Genomic DNA, 13,344 nt, shown 5'->3' on the forward strand with positions numbered 1-13,344 from the left:
TCCACTCACTTTCTAATTCTGCAGGAACAGGACCCTCATTTATCACTAAGGCTCTTTTCCCACCTCTTTAATTAAGAAAAAAAAGTCTATTCAACCCAATCATCAATTCTAAATAACATCTCAACTTTTCTTTTTCCCATGGCATATTTCCCAAATGAGGAGTTCTTTGGGCAGTTTCTCTTGGATAAATTCAGTGACTTCTGGTGCATTATACCTTCCTTGGCCCCTTCGGTGATTTCACATTAGAGCTCCTTCTATTCATTTTTTTCTTTTTTCAATCTGTCCTCCTTCATACATTAACTCCTCAACATTTAGCGTAAGTGAAAATTATAGTGTTAAAGCTGTTCTGAATAGGAAATAAAACTGAAATATTTGCATCTAATGTATTAAATTGGATATTATACTTTGAGTTTTATATGTGTTATTTTATTTTCTTGCTGAATTATTTTCCAGAATCCCAAAATTTATTTTTCTACGTTGATGGCCATTATTTGGAATGGATTCAGTCTAACTCCTGATAATGTCCTTATTTTAAAACTCCTGCTTTGGTGGCCTCTGTGACCTGATGGATCCAGCTGGTTATGAGCATTGCCACCTCCATGTCATTTAGGGCATTCAGCTGGTCACCCCATTCCTCAGACCAGGCTCTCCTTTGAGTTTCCTTGTTTCCATCCTCATTGCTCTGTTCCTTCCAGAAGAGCTCCTTTGCCCCGTGTCTTTTCTAATGCTTTGTGTGACTTCATTGACATGTTTCTGAACCTTCTTCAAGACCTGTCTTTTTTGGACCTGTGTTCCTTTCTGTGTGTCTCAGTGATTGAAAGCTTCTAGAATTGTGCTGAAATATGACTTATGTTGCTTTGCTCACTATTTACCTCTACTTGCAAGTGCTTAATGTCCCTTATGGAACAAGAGTGACTATGCCATCTTCTTGTGGCCCCAGCATGAGCTGATGTGGAACCAGTGGTCAGGCTCCCTGGGGCTGGGGTTATCTTGGTTGGGGGGGTGGCTCTTTCCAATGTGGAAATCATGCTTCTGTTTAGCCTCTGTTCCCGAAGGCTGCCCGTAGTTTGTCTAAAGATCTTCTTCCTCCATGATGGCCCTCGCTAACAGGAAATAGAGCTGCATTTCCCTAAGGTTGAATTCCCCACGTGGAACCAGATTTACCAAATAAAATTGTTTCAGTTAATATTTCTAGCCAACCAAGATGTTTATACAAACAAGCACAAAATTTCTTCTAACTCAGCTATAATATCTTCTATATTTTATAACATTCCTGGCAAATTTTAAGATATTGTTGATTGAATCAACCTTATTTTGCTTATAATGAATCGGAAAATATGAAATAAAATACTCAAAAGGCACATTTCAAGAATTTCCCAGAACCATTTCTATAGATACAGTATGTCCTTGGATGGAGCATGAAAAGTATTTTGTGCCCAGATAATCACACCATAAATTCTGTTCACTAATAAAATTTCCAAAAAGGAACCAAATGGATGTTTCACTGAGCAGTGCATTTTCCAGGGGTGCCTGCTGGAAAAGCAGTCCTCAGCATTGGCTGATTCCCCCGAGCATGTAAGTCCATCTGGTCATGGGCTCACTACTCTGCAGGTTTCTGAAAGATGTGGTTCACCTCCGTTTTCCTTGGTGACTTCTCATGATCTCCGCTGACCTACTGGACAACACAGCAAGAAATCAAATCACTGTCATTTTCTTCTTGACAATTTCCAAGTTGGAGTCAGAGTGAAAGCTTCTCTACGTAAACCATGTGATGCATAGTTGGATTTTATTTATGTGTCTGTGTATTTGCTGAGCAAAATCTAGAGTATATGGAATAAGACAGGACTTAAAAGGAACAAATTAAAAATTTTAAAAGAATCAGGTGGTGGTGTTATAAGAAATGCAGTAGCCGTTAATTGTTTTTGTGTATTAGAGATGAATTAAATATTTAGAGGCTGCCTGCATGGGCTGTCTTGCCAGCACCTGGATCAGTGCCTGACACAGAGATGCTCTTCAACCAGAGTGTGTTGGACGCACGGATCATTAGAGTGTTACTTCTGAAATCAAAACCAAATGCCAGCCCTAATGTCGGACTGTTCCAGGATCCGAACTTTGTTGTTTAAAATTCTTAACTTACAGACAAAAAAAAAAAAAATCTAATTCTGGGTAAGTAAAGCCACAGGGAATTTATTGGAAATACTTGGAGGCCTCGCAGAGTGGAGGGCAACTCAGGCAGCTGCTCCCCAGCTTCCCGGAGTGGGTTCTTGTGGTCTGGACAGCCCCAGAGACCATACACCAGCCTCCTGAACATTCACATGCCACGCAGACAGCCCCCAAGTGGGCACGGCCAGACCCAGTTCAGGACTCTGCAGCCTGGCCTCAGGGCGCAGCGGCTGTCCTGTACCGGGCTGTGCACTGGCCACTGGCCATTGGCATGGCTCCCTACACCAGTGTTTCTGCACCGTGACCAGAGCACTCCTGCTAGGAGAGGGAGGTGTGCTGTACACACAAGGGCCAATTTCTTCTATCTCTCTCTTATCCAGGAAAATGATTTTGGCACCTACTGTGATGATCTGGACAGATAGGGTGATTACTTAAGCTTCTACCTCTCTCATCTGCTGTTTCAGGAAGCTGTGTTCAGCCTCGGAGGCCATGTAGGGAAAGCACTTTTCTAGTAGGAAAATGGAGAAGGATCTAAAAAGGTACATTTCTGCATTTCTATAGTACATCTACAGAGATGCATGTGGTTTTATTTATTTTTTTAACAGTATTCTAATGCAATCACGTGGCAGCTGTTTTTTTTTTTTAAGATTTTATTTATTTATTCATGAGAGACACAGAGAGAGGCAGAGACATAGGCAGAGGGAGAAGCAGGCTCTGTGCAGGGAGCCCGATGTGGGACTCAATCTTGGAACTCCTGGACCCACTGAGCCACTCAGGCGTCCCTGCATGTGGTTTTAAAAACATTTAATAGCACCTGGTAATGTCAGTAAGAGACCAATCACAAAATCCCATAGATGTTACCCTCATGCAGTAGATGGAGTGGCCAGAGAAGCTAGAATCTAGATAGTTTTCTGTTCATATCATAACCGTGGTTTAATCTAAAAAGAAATTTATGAGTGTCTGTTATATGCCAGGCATTCTTTTAGCATTGGGAAAATAGTGGAAATAATAGCTAACATTTATGAAACACGGCCTGTATGGTCTGTGTGTCACACTTTGCATGTCTAACTTTTGTCCTTGTGGCGGGAGTGAGGCAGGTGTGGGTCCTCCGCAGCAGTGCGGCTCTGCCTCCAGCATTCTGGCGTGGGAGCACGCTCTTCCCAGCTTCTCGGTGGTTTCCACCTGTTTGATGTCACATTTACAGTCATAAAATCCCTGTATGTTGTAATATGGAAAATCACTTTATAAGCAGAAAAGTACTATAGAGATTTTTATATCAAATATATTTGCTCGGTGCATTTTTTTTTCTTTTGCTTTCTAAGGAGAAATGTGAAAGCAAAAGAATGTCCTTTCTAGATGCCGCACGACAGCTCAGGGTGTGACCGTGAACAAAGGCTCCAGTCTCTGTGGCTCCTCTTTAAAATGCGTGAGGACGGAGATTTAACTTGTCAGTGTTAATGTTCATTGAAGTATATTTAGGCTGGAGGATCCAGAAGAGGAATATTTGTGCTGAGTATTTCTAGAGTATATTTTAAATTATGTGTGACTTTGTAGTGAAGGATAAAGTGTTTTCCATGTTTTACTCTATTTAACTCAAATTCATTGTCATCTGAGGACCACTGAGTAGACAAGACTCACTTTGTTGTGATGCTGGAGTGTGATTACGCCATGAGACGGGCTTACTTTCAGACCTGTCTTTTTTTTTCTCCAGATATTAATTTAAATTCCAGTTGGTTAACATATGGTGTTGTATCAGTGCCAGGTGTACAATATAGTGACTCAACGCTTCCTACATCACCCACTGCTCATCACGACAGGTGCTCTCCTTCATCCCCATCACCTGTTTCCCCCACCCCCTCCCACTCTGCTCTGGTGACCAGCAGTGTGTTCTCTGTAGCTGAGAGTCTGTTTCTTGGTTTGCCTCTCTCTCTTTTTGTCTTTCCCTTTCCTCATTTGTTTTGTTTCTTAAACTCCACACGTGACTTTGATCATATATTTGTCTTTTTCTGACTGATTTCATTTAGCATAATACCCTCTACTTCCATCCACATCATTGCAAATGGAGCAAAAAGATTTCATTCTTTTTTATGGCTGAATAATATTCGACTGTATATATGGACCACATCTTCTTTATCCATTCATCCGTCGATGGACACTTAGGCTGTCTCCATAGTTTGCTATTATAGACAGTGCTGCTGTAAACGTCGGGGTGCAAGTCTCCTTGAATTAGTGATTTCATGTTCTTCGGGTTAATACCTAGAAGTGCAATTCCTGGGTTGTAGGGTAGCTCTATATTTAACTTTTTGAGGACCCTCCATAGCATTTTCCAGATGGCTTATTTAAATCACTGTTGCACAGATGGTGTGAGACTTCCATCTGCCCAGAGGCAGGGGTGCAGGCTGGTGGAGCAACAGACCGTGTGCTTCTGAGTTCTGGGTCAGCCCCTCCCAACTGCGGGGTCTTCCCCACATAACTAGTGTGTTCCTCTGTCTTCTTATCTACCAAGTGGTTAAATGAGAAAACCCATGAAATGAATGAGGGCAGTTCTAGCAGGTAGAAAGCTCTAAATAGCAGCTGTTGTGTGACACAAGTGTTAGATGCTAATGCTGTTAGATTGTGTCTCTCTCACTGTTAACACCACGTGTCTCCACTGTCATTTCGAGAGTTCACGGCATCCTCTCCTCTGTCACTGGGGGCAACATACACACCTTGTGGCTGTTTCGGCCCCAGGGGCCTGGGCTCACTATCTGCTGAGATGGGGTCCCGCTGTGCTCAGAAACAAGCCAGGCACATAGGCTGTCACTCCCCGCGCTTCAGCATCATCTTAAATAAAAGTTGGTGACAAAACTGAAAGAAGTGGAAAATGATTCCAGGTCTCGCACTGATTGCCAAAGAATGCTTGAGGGTGCTTACCAATGGCTTCGGTGCTCACACTGAGACTGAAACTCCGATGAGGCCGATGTGGTTGTCCCGACTGCGTTTAACAGGAGTGACCGCATGGGTAGCTCGGGCCCACCGAGCCCTGACGTTCTCCCTATCGCTCTGCCCTCCCTTCCACATGTCCCACTGCTTTCTGGTCACACCCTCAGAGCCTCTGCGTGTGACTGCCTATGTGCTGCATGCTCACACCTCCCATATTTCCTCCCTCTAGTGTCCTCGTGTGACCAGGAGCAGCAGTCAGCCCTGGAAGAGGCCAGGCAGCCCAAGAATGATAACGTGGTGATCCCCGAGTGTGCCCATGGAGGCCTCTACAAACCGGTGCAGTGCCACCCCTCCACTGGCTACTGCTGGTGCGTCCTGGTGGACACTGGACGTCCCATCCCTGGCACGTCCACCAGGTAAGGCTGCTCCTGTGGGCCAAGGGAGGTGCAGGGCAGGGGATGGGGAAGGCTGGACCCCTGGGGGTACCACTAACGTGGAGGCTCAGCCCTCAGACCTCACTGTGCTGCTGGACAGTGCTGGCCACACGCTCACGTCCCCGTGCCGGGATGCCTACACCCTGCAGGTTCTGGCCGTTGGAAGCTGGAGGAAACTGTCTCTCTGATGGCCACCAGGAGCTGCCTGTGTGAGTGCCTGTAGGAGAGGTGCAGGCTGATGTCTTTAGGCAGTGTTTGCTCCTGTCATGATTCATACAGGCTGGCACGTGACCACTGGCTCTGAACCCCGCATGGTGGGCGCTCAGAAGGTGCCCATATCAACTGCAGCCTCCTTATGCTTCTGGTTTCAGCAAAGGGAGCCAAGCATTTCACAAGCTGAAAGAACCAATCGCCAAAATTGGCTTTCTACAGCGTAAAAATAAAAATGGTGTGCTAGAGGCAAGAGCAACAATCGCTGTGCAAGGTCTGAGATACAAAAAATGTATCCACTCCTATTTTGTGTAAGTTTGGGCAAAGCACACAGTTACATAATCACACCTGAACCACTCATGGAATTTATAAAACGTGCATGAAGATGTCTTTGCAGTACTTTGTTATATGAATTGATCCTTGAATTTTCATAGATTGATATAAAAATGATTTGCAAATGTACAAAAATATTATCTCTTAAAAGTTATCAAATTTAACCCCTGGTTTCATCTCTAGCATCTATGCATGAGCATTTTGACACTTCCTAAATTATTTCCCCCAATTTTTCAAGGGTGATCATGAGACTTTTAGAGGAGGAAACACTCCTCTAAACAGTAGGTTCCAGGCAGCGAAGTCCAGGTAACCAGCGAATAAATGTCTTGTCAACATGAAGTCCACCCACACCTGGTCCCCCATCTGGCTCATTCAATAAAACCAGTCTCCTCAGGGTCCCTGCTTTGAGATTGGAATGACACAGTGGGATTACAGCTGGTCCTTGGTGGCTGGCGTGCCCCCGTGGAGGGTCGGTCTGCCTTCTGTGCTGTGCACGGTGCAGAGTAGAGTCCAGACAAGGGAATCAGGCCAGAGACGGAGTCTCGGCATCTGCAGGGGTGCTAATGGAGATCATTTCACACAAGGGTGCTCTGCACGGCTTGAAGAGAACATAAATCTTTTTAAGATTTTGGTTTGAGAAATGTGTTTAGGTTCCTGTGCACGTATGTATAGGGAGTATTGTTTTCTAAGAAATCTTTCTTAGGAAGCAGTATTTCTACCTTTAAAACCCTGCCTTGCTTACTATGTATTTAGGTTGAGCATTTGTTCCCCAGAAGGGAGCTTGGTTCCTGCCCTGCTGGCCCCTCGGCTGCTCCTCCAGGTGTTGCTGGCAGATGCTTTCTTCAAACTAGCTGACAAAAACCCCCATGCTGTCAAAACCAGAACTCCTCAAACTGGCCCTTAAATGAGGAGATCAATGTTTATGATGTTATCCCTAAAGAACCTGTATACATTTTTATTACAACCAGACAAGAAACATAGTAACCCCTCTTCCTTCCCATCTGTCCTGATTTCTTTCTGCCCAGACTTTACACGGTCTTCACAAGCCCCAGGAAGAAGAGCATCACGTTCTCATCTTCCTGAAATCTGCCTACAGGAGAGAATAACTCACTCTTAGAGCTTTGAATTTCAAGAAACAGTATTAGATTAAACCCAGTTAGGAAGACCCCTTAGACTACTGCTGCATTTTGTCCCATCTATTCATCCATCCATCTGTCCATCTGTCCGTCCATCCTTCCATTCATTCATCCGTCCATCCTTCCATCTCTGTCTGTCCATCGATCGATCCATCCTTCTGTCCATCCATTCACCCTTCTGTCCATCTGTTCATCTGTCCATCCACCCAGCCATCTGTCTATCCATCCATTCATCCATCCATCCTTATGTCCATCTGTCTGTCCTTCTTTCCATCCATCCTTCCATTCATCAATCCATGCATGCATGCATGCATCCATCCATCTGTCCTTATATCTATCCATCCATCTGTCCATCTGTCCATCCATTCATCCATCTGTCCATCCATCATCCATCCTTCCATCCATCCATCTATCCTTCCACCCATGCATCCTTTCATCTATTCATACGTTCATCCTTCCATCTGCCCTTCCTTCCATCCATCCATCCATCCATCCATCCATCCATCCATCTGTCCGTCTGTCCGTCTGTCCATCCATCCTTCCAATGATGACAATCCCTTATTATTCTAGGGATTGAGGAAAGAGTGTTGACCAACAGAGCAGGTCTCATGCCTCAGGGGCTTCTTTCCTGCTTGGGGAATGTCAAGGAAGGAGCAAGTGGCACCACTTCCCAATGCAGTAAAAGGGAAGTCCTCACATCCTGCCAGCCTCAAAACTTAAAACTTGCACACCTCAAAGGCAAAGGGAGGTTCAGATTATCTCAGCAGTTCGAGGACATACTTTAATAAGCCATGTTTTGCTTCTCCCTGGTCTGCCATCTCTGACCTACCGGCTGGCTCTGTAACTCATCCCTGACAGTGTTTCTAGAAGCATCATTCAGCATAGCTGGTGCTTCCTTCTGACAGCAAGGACAGCCTTCCCCACAGACCCTCAGGCGGCCTCCCTCCCTTGAATTAGCCACACTATCATGCTCAGGCCAGGCCTACTGCTCATGGAGGAAGGGCCATTGTGGTTCCCATCTCTTGGAATCAGGCCTGGGACAGGGCTGCCCCCACCTCTGTCCCCTCACTGTTGTGCACACTGTTCTGGGGGTTGGAGATGTACAGGCAACAAAATGGACAAAAATCCATGCTTCCCTGGAGCTTATGTTCCAATGGAAGGAAACAGACTATGGGCAAAGCACATCAGTAGATGTGCCAAATGTAAGTAATTATGCTGGTGAACGACAAGTGCTGTGGAGGAAAACAAACCAGAATAGGGAGAAGGAGTGCTGGGGAGGCCCAACTTGCATTCTGCAGAAAGCTGACATTGGAGTCGAGTCCTGAAGATGCTCGGGTGGGGATGCAGGTGGGGGCAAGCTGATGGACGTCTGTCGGAGCACAGCCCAGACAGAGGCAGTGAGCGCTGCCCCACACAGGGGAGGTCCCTGAGCCAGAAGACCGTTGTTTTGGCTCAAAGGTAGGGTGTATCGATTAGGAACTTTTTCACTTCTGATAGTGGCAAATCTGAGAAGTACACATAAACAAGGGACTATGTTACCTTGGGTAAGAATTACAGAGAACAAGAAAGCTCATTTCAGTTGATACTGTGGTTTGGTGATGTCATCAGGGACACAGCTGTCTTTGCCCTTGGGCAGACTCTTCTCATGGTCGCAGGATGGCTGCAGAGATCCAGGCATCTCATCCAGACACCACAGTGCTCAGAGAATACACAGCCCATCTCTCTCTGTCTTCGGAAGCCAAATGACCTTCCCTACAAGTCCCCTAGCAAATTCAATATGTGGATTATTGGGCAGAACTGGATCATATGACCATGGCTAAACCCAGTACTGGCAAGATAAATGGAATTGGTTTAAATTGATCTTTTGGGAGGCATGGATATTGGGAAATCAGTCAAAATTAGAAACATTCAGGGATATCTGATAAGCTGCTGGCCAGCTTCACCAGCCCACACCTACACTGGTTCTCTGTTTAAATACCCTCTGTTGCATTATTCCTACTTTCTTATAATTTTCTGAGATAAGCAGTTCTTCCAGGGAGATACTTTATAGTTTTGCTTTATATTTGGAGAGATGGTTCAGGTTTTTTCCCCCAATTATCCTATTTATATTCACTGATGGGAAAGAACAATTTAAAAATCCAACACAGAAAGAAGCCATAAATATAAAGCACATTGTCATTATAAGCCAGTTCCCTTTTGCTCCTGGTGCCAGGCAAGATCATTAAAACACACAGACTTTGCTGTGGGCTGTGCTGAGGACGACAAACATATGCTGTTTGCCTGCCAGGGTCAATGGCAGCTTCCTTCTAACGTGGAGCTGCTAGCTGGCACGATCATCTGTAGAAACATCAGTTGGACCAGATGCACACGTCCATCTTGATTCTCTCACTTTTTTGTGTCAAAGTTGACATGTTGGCCACAGTGTGCAGATTCCCTTCGGGCTGGAGCCCAGGCACCTGCATGGTCAAGTAGGATCCGGTCGGAGAGGGGCAGGTTCCAGCCCGGCTACCGTTTAGCAGGACGAGAGCTGATGTGGGCTAGCAGATCAAGCATGGAACAGGCCGATGGCAGCTACATTGGCTGGTGAAGGTTCACCATCTGCCATTAGACTTCCAACTGCTCTCACCTCCCACTAGGGCTCCCCAGGTCCCCTGACGCCAGAGCCTGTCTCTCTCGGTGGCCGGGATGCATGTGGCTGCGTGAGCACGAAACCCCATTTCTCCCTGGCAGGAAGCCTGGTACTGATGGGCACACAGGCAGTCAAGAGATATTCATTTCTTTTCATACAAATAAGTTCAACACTATTGAAAAGAATGTGATCGATGTTGACACTGAGTTTGGATTTTTTTTATTGGATTTTTTTAAATTTTATTTTATTTTATTAATCCTATTTCTTGAGATGGCCATTTCTGCAAGGTAAGGCATTCCCCAGTATTCTTTAAAATTAGAGACAGAATGCTGTCATTTAAATATGCATTTTTATATCAGCATAGTGCTGGGATTCTTAAGGCATCCCCAGATCAAATTTGGAACAAACCCAGAATGACCAGTGTAACTCGTGTCCAGGTTTCTGCAAAGGTAAAGATTCACAGGGAGGGTTAGAAAGGACCCGCTCTTATCACCCACGTGAAGGACGGGGCATGGACTCCTAGCCCTTGGGTGGCTCCACACAGAGTTCGTGTTACCAGTTCGGCGTCTAACCCAGTGGAGTAGCCCGTGGCTTCCCTGAGCCACCCGCTCTGATATTCCTGCAAACGGGGTGTCCTCGGGAATGGCCCGGCTCTTGGGTTTCCCCTGGGAGTCCTGTCCTCATCCATCAGGAGCTGGGACACCTGCTGGTCCTTTCATAGCTCCCATTTCATGGTACAAGTTCCAACCTCCTCCAATCCCAGGGACACTGACCCAGAGCCTGAGATGAAGACCTCAGTGGTGAAGGTTCTCCAAAGTTAGCACGTGTAGGTGAGAACAGGAGCGGTCCCTCGGTGAGCTGGCTGCATCACACATTTCCTCTTGGTGAATGTTGGGCTCCCATCTACCTGTCACAGCCCCAGGCAGGAGAGGGTCGCCCTGGTTGGGGAGTGGGTCCCCGCAGCCCTGCTCATGTGCCCGTGACTCTGCTTCCTCTGCTGTCTGCACTGAATCCCACCACGTTTCAAAAGAACATGAGTTGATGCCTTCTGGTGAGAACGTGATGGCTTAACTACTTGCCGGAGTGTGAGGGACTCTAATTTCAAAAACATCATTTCAGAAAGATGCGTTAGGTTTGTGGGAGTGCATGTTAGGTTCTCTGGCATCAAAGAGGCCACTCAGGGTGGGGGGGCTTGACATCTCAGCTGCATCTCCGCTGCTCCAGGTAGGCCGTGCAGGGACTGGCCACCAGGGAAGGACACTTCCAGTGTGTCCCTCGGGGAGACAGTTCTTGTCCTCTTGTTTCCTATGGTAGGAAGACAAAATGTAAGGAAAAATAAGAATTGGAAATGATCCCTATGAAGTAAATGTGAGTTCCCGTCCCTCTCTTAGGAAGTGAGGAGGGAAGGGGGGGGTACAATGCCATGCGAGGAGCCAACAGAACCTTGTTCACTTCTGGAAACCAGCCGGCCTTCAGTCCGGAACGTTCCACCTCGCCCCTCCCTCTGGTGCACATTGTCCCTGCTGTCAGACAACGTGAGGGGCTGGGGGCAGCAGTGTCCCCACTGCGCGGGGGCGGTTCTCCCCGGGATCCAGGTCCCTCCGTCTGTGGTACCAAGTGCCCAGACCACAGGCATTCCTGAATTGCCGCTGAGTACCTGCACCAGCTGCTCCCCTCGGCCTGCATCCGAAGCCTGTCAGGGACAGGTGCCCTGGGTCCCGTCAGCTCTCATGGGGGAACAGCACCCACACCTTGTGCGTGGATGTCAGGACACACCTGTCAGACTTCTCCACGGTTTCTGTTCACTTGATGTGGGGCGGCATGTAGCACTTTCTCCTCCCTCCCTCCCTCCCTCCCTCTCTCCCTCCCTCCCTCCCTCCATCCCTCCCTTCTTCCTTCCTTCCTCCCTGCCTCCCTTCCTTCTTTCCTCCTCCTTCTTTCCTCCTTCTTCCTTCTTTCCTTCCTCTCTTTTCTCCTTCCTTCCTTCCTTCCTTCCTTCCTTCCTTCCTTCCTTCCTTCCATCCTTTGGACCTTCCTTCCATCCTTCCTCCCTTCATCCTTCCTTCCTTCCTTCCTTCCTTCCTTCCTTCCTTCCTTCCATCCTTTGGACCTTCCTTCCATCCTTCCTCCCTTCATCCATCCTTCCTTCCTTCCTTCCTTCCTTCCTTCCTTCCTTCCTTCCTTCCTTCCTTCTTTCCTTCCTTTAACACAGGGACAACCTTTTGTAGCTTCATAAATCAGAATAAGATTTAGTTGGTCTTTCAGTAACAGGTAAATCTAAACTTCTGAGGTTCCTTCTGAGACATCTTTCCGGGCCACACCCACTGGCCTCCCTTACCCAGGGGCACTTGGCCCTCCTCTCCCCCACCTTCCTCCTCTGGGCCACGTCAGATCCTGGAGGCGAGGATGTGGTGGTGCTCGGTGGCCACTAGTGATGGACGGGCAAAGCCTTACGCGGGGTGCCCCTTCCTACTGACCGTGAAGAATAAGCTTACCATAGTAAATTGTCACAAAGGTCATAAAAGGTCACAAGTCTGAAGAGGTCGCTGCAGCTGATACACTGCGGGCTGAGGGCGGGCACCATTGCAGGAGCACCTGATAAACGGAAGAAGGCATCCTCTTCCAGGCGTCACCCTGTTTCCCTTTCTTGCCCTCCTCGTAGGTACGAACAGCCGAAATGTGACAACACAGCCAGGGCTCACCCAACCAAAACCAGGGATCTGTACAAGGGCCGCCAGCTCCAAGGTGAGTAGAAGGGAAGGATTGCTTGAAGCGCATCCACCACAGCTCCGAGCTTGTTCGCAGGTCTAGGATGAGAAAGAACGTCTCCCTCTCTGTTCCCTGTGGCCAAGGGCCTTCGGGCGGTCGACCAGTGAGCCTCCTCCCAGGGCCCTGAGCTCAGCACACGCGCGGGAGCCCCAGGGAGCATGCTCAGGGCACGCATGGGTCGTGGCACCTGTGGCCGCTACCCTGGAGGTGCCAAGCCTAAGAGCCAGCATTTCAGAGAAGCAAACAACGCCCCCTAAAATCAGATCTTCTAAACCAAAAGGATCCTTTAATTCCTTTACCTAAAAGAAAGCAGTAATTCAAATGTCATTTTCTGGCATTCCTTTTGGATTGAATCAACAGTTCAAGGAGCCGAAGTCCAGGTTTTAACAAAACATGAGCTCAGTCTTTGTATCAAGTGAGTTTAATTACAAAGAAGTATTCCAAATTAAACAGAGGCAGTGAGTTTAATCTTATAATTATTAAAAGTGCGTTCATAAGAAAATATTTTATGGATGTTGTCTTTCATCAAAAAAGCACATAAGTGTTTATGATACACCAAAAATGATTATTTCAACAGTTAAACCTAAAGCCTCTGGTGGACCCCATGTCCCTCCAGGAATTTACATGGGATTAAGAGTGGCGGCATCGAGCGTGGGGGCCCGGCCAGCAAGGTTCCCACAATTGGTTCATCTCGTGAGATCAAGGAGTTTAGAGACAGAGCTCTGACATCATGGGGTGAATTTGATGG

At 47.1% G+C, this 13,344-nt stretch overlaps 1 protein-coding gene across 3 annotated transcripts in view; it reads left to right on the forward strand.

Moving 5' to 3' along the window:
* The window catches only part of SMOC2 (SPARC related modular calcium binding 2), a 160,621-nt gene that overhangs the window by 109,943 nt on the left and 37,334 nt on the right, over positions 1–13,344 (forward strand). For all 3 annotated transcript variants that reach the window (XM_025422792.3, XM_025422790.3, XM_025422791.3), the window contains exons 8-9: positions 5,315–5,501; positions 12,490–12,572. In XM_025422792.3, coding sequence (XP_025278577.1) covers positions 5,315–5,501; positions 12,490–12,572 — 270 coding nt within the window. The remainder of the gene's footprint in view (positions 1–5,314; positions 5,502–12,489; positions 12,573–13,344) is intronic.

The sequence above is a fragment of the Canis lupus genome, chromosome 1, assembly GCF_003254725.2.
Source record: "Canis lupus dingo isolate Sandy chromosome 1, ASM325472v2, whole genome shotgun sequence".
Lineage (NCBI taxonomy): Eukaryota > Metazoa > Chordata > Mammalia > Carnivora > Canidae > Canis > Canis lupus.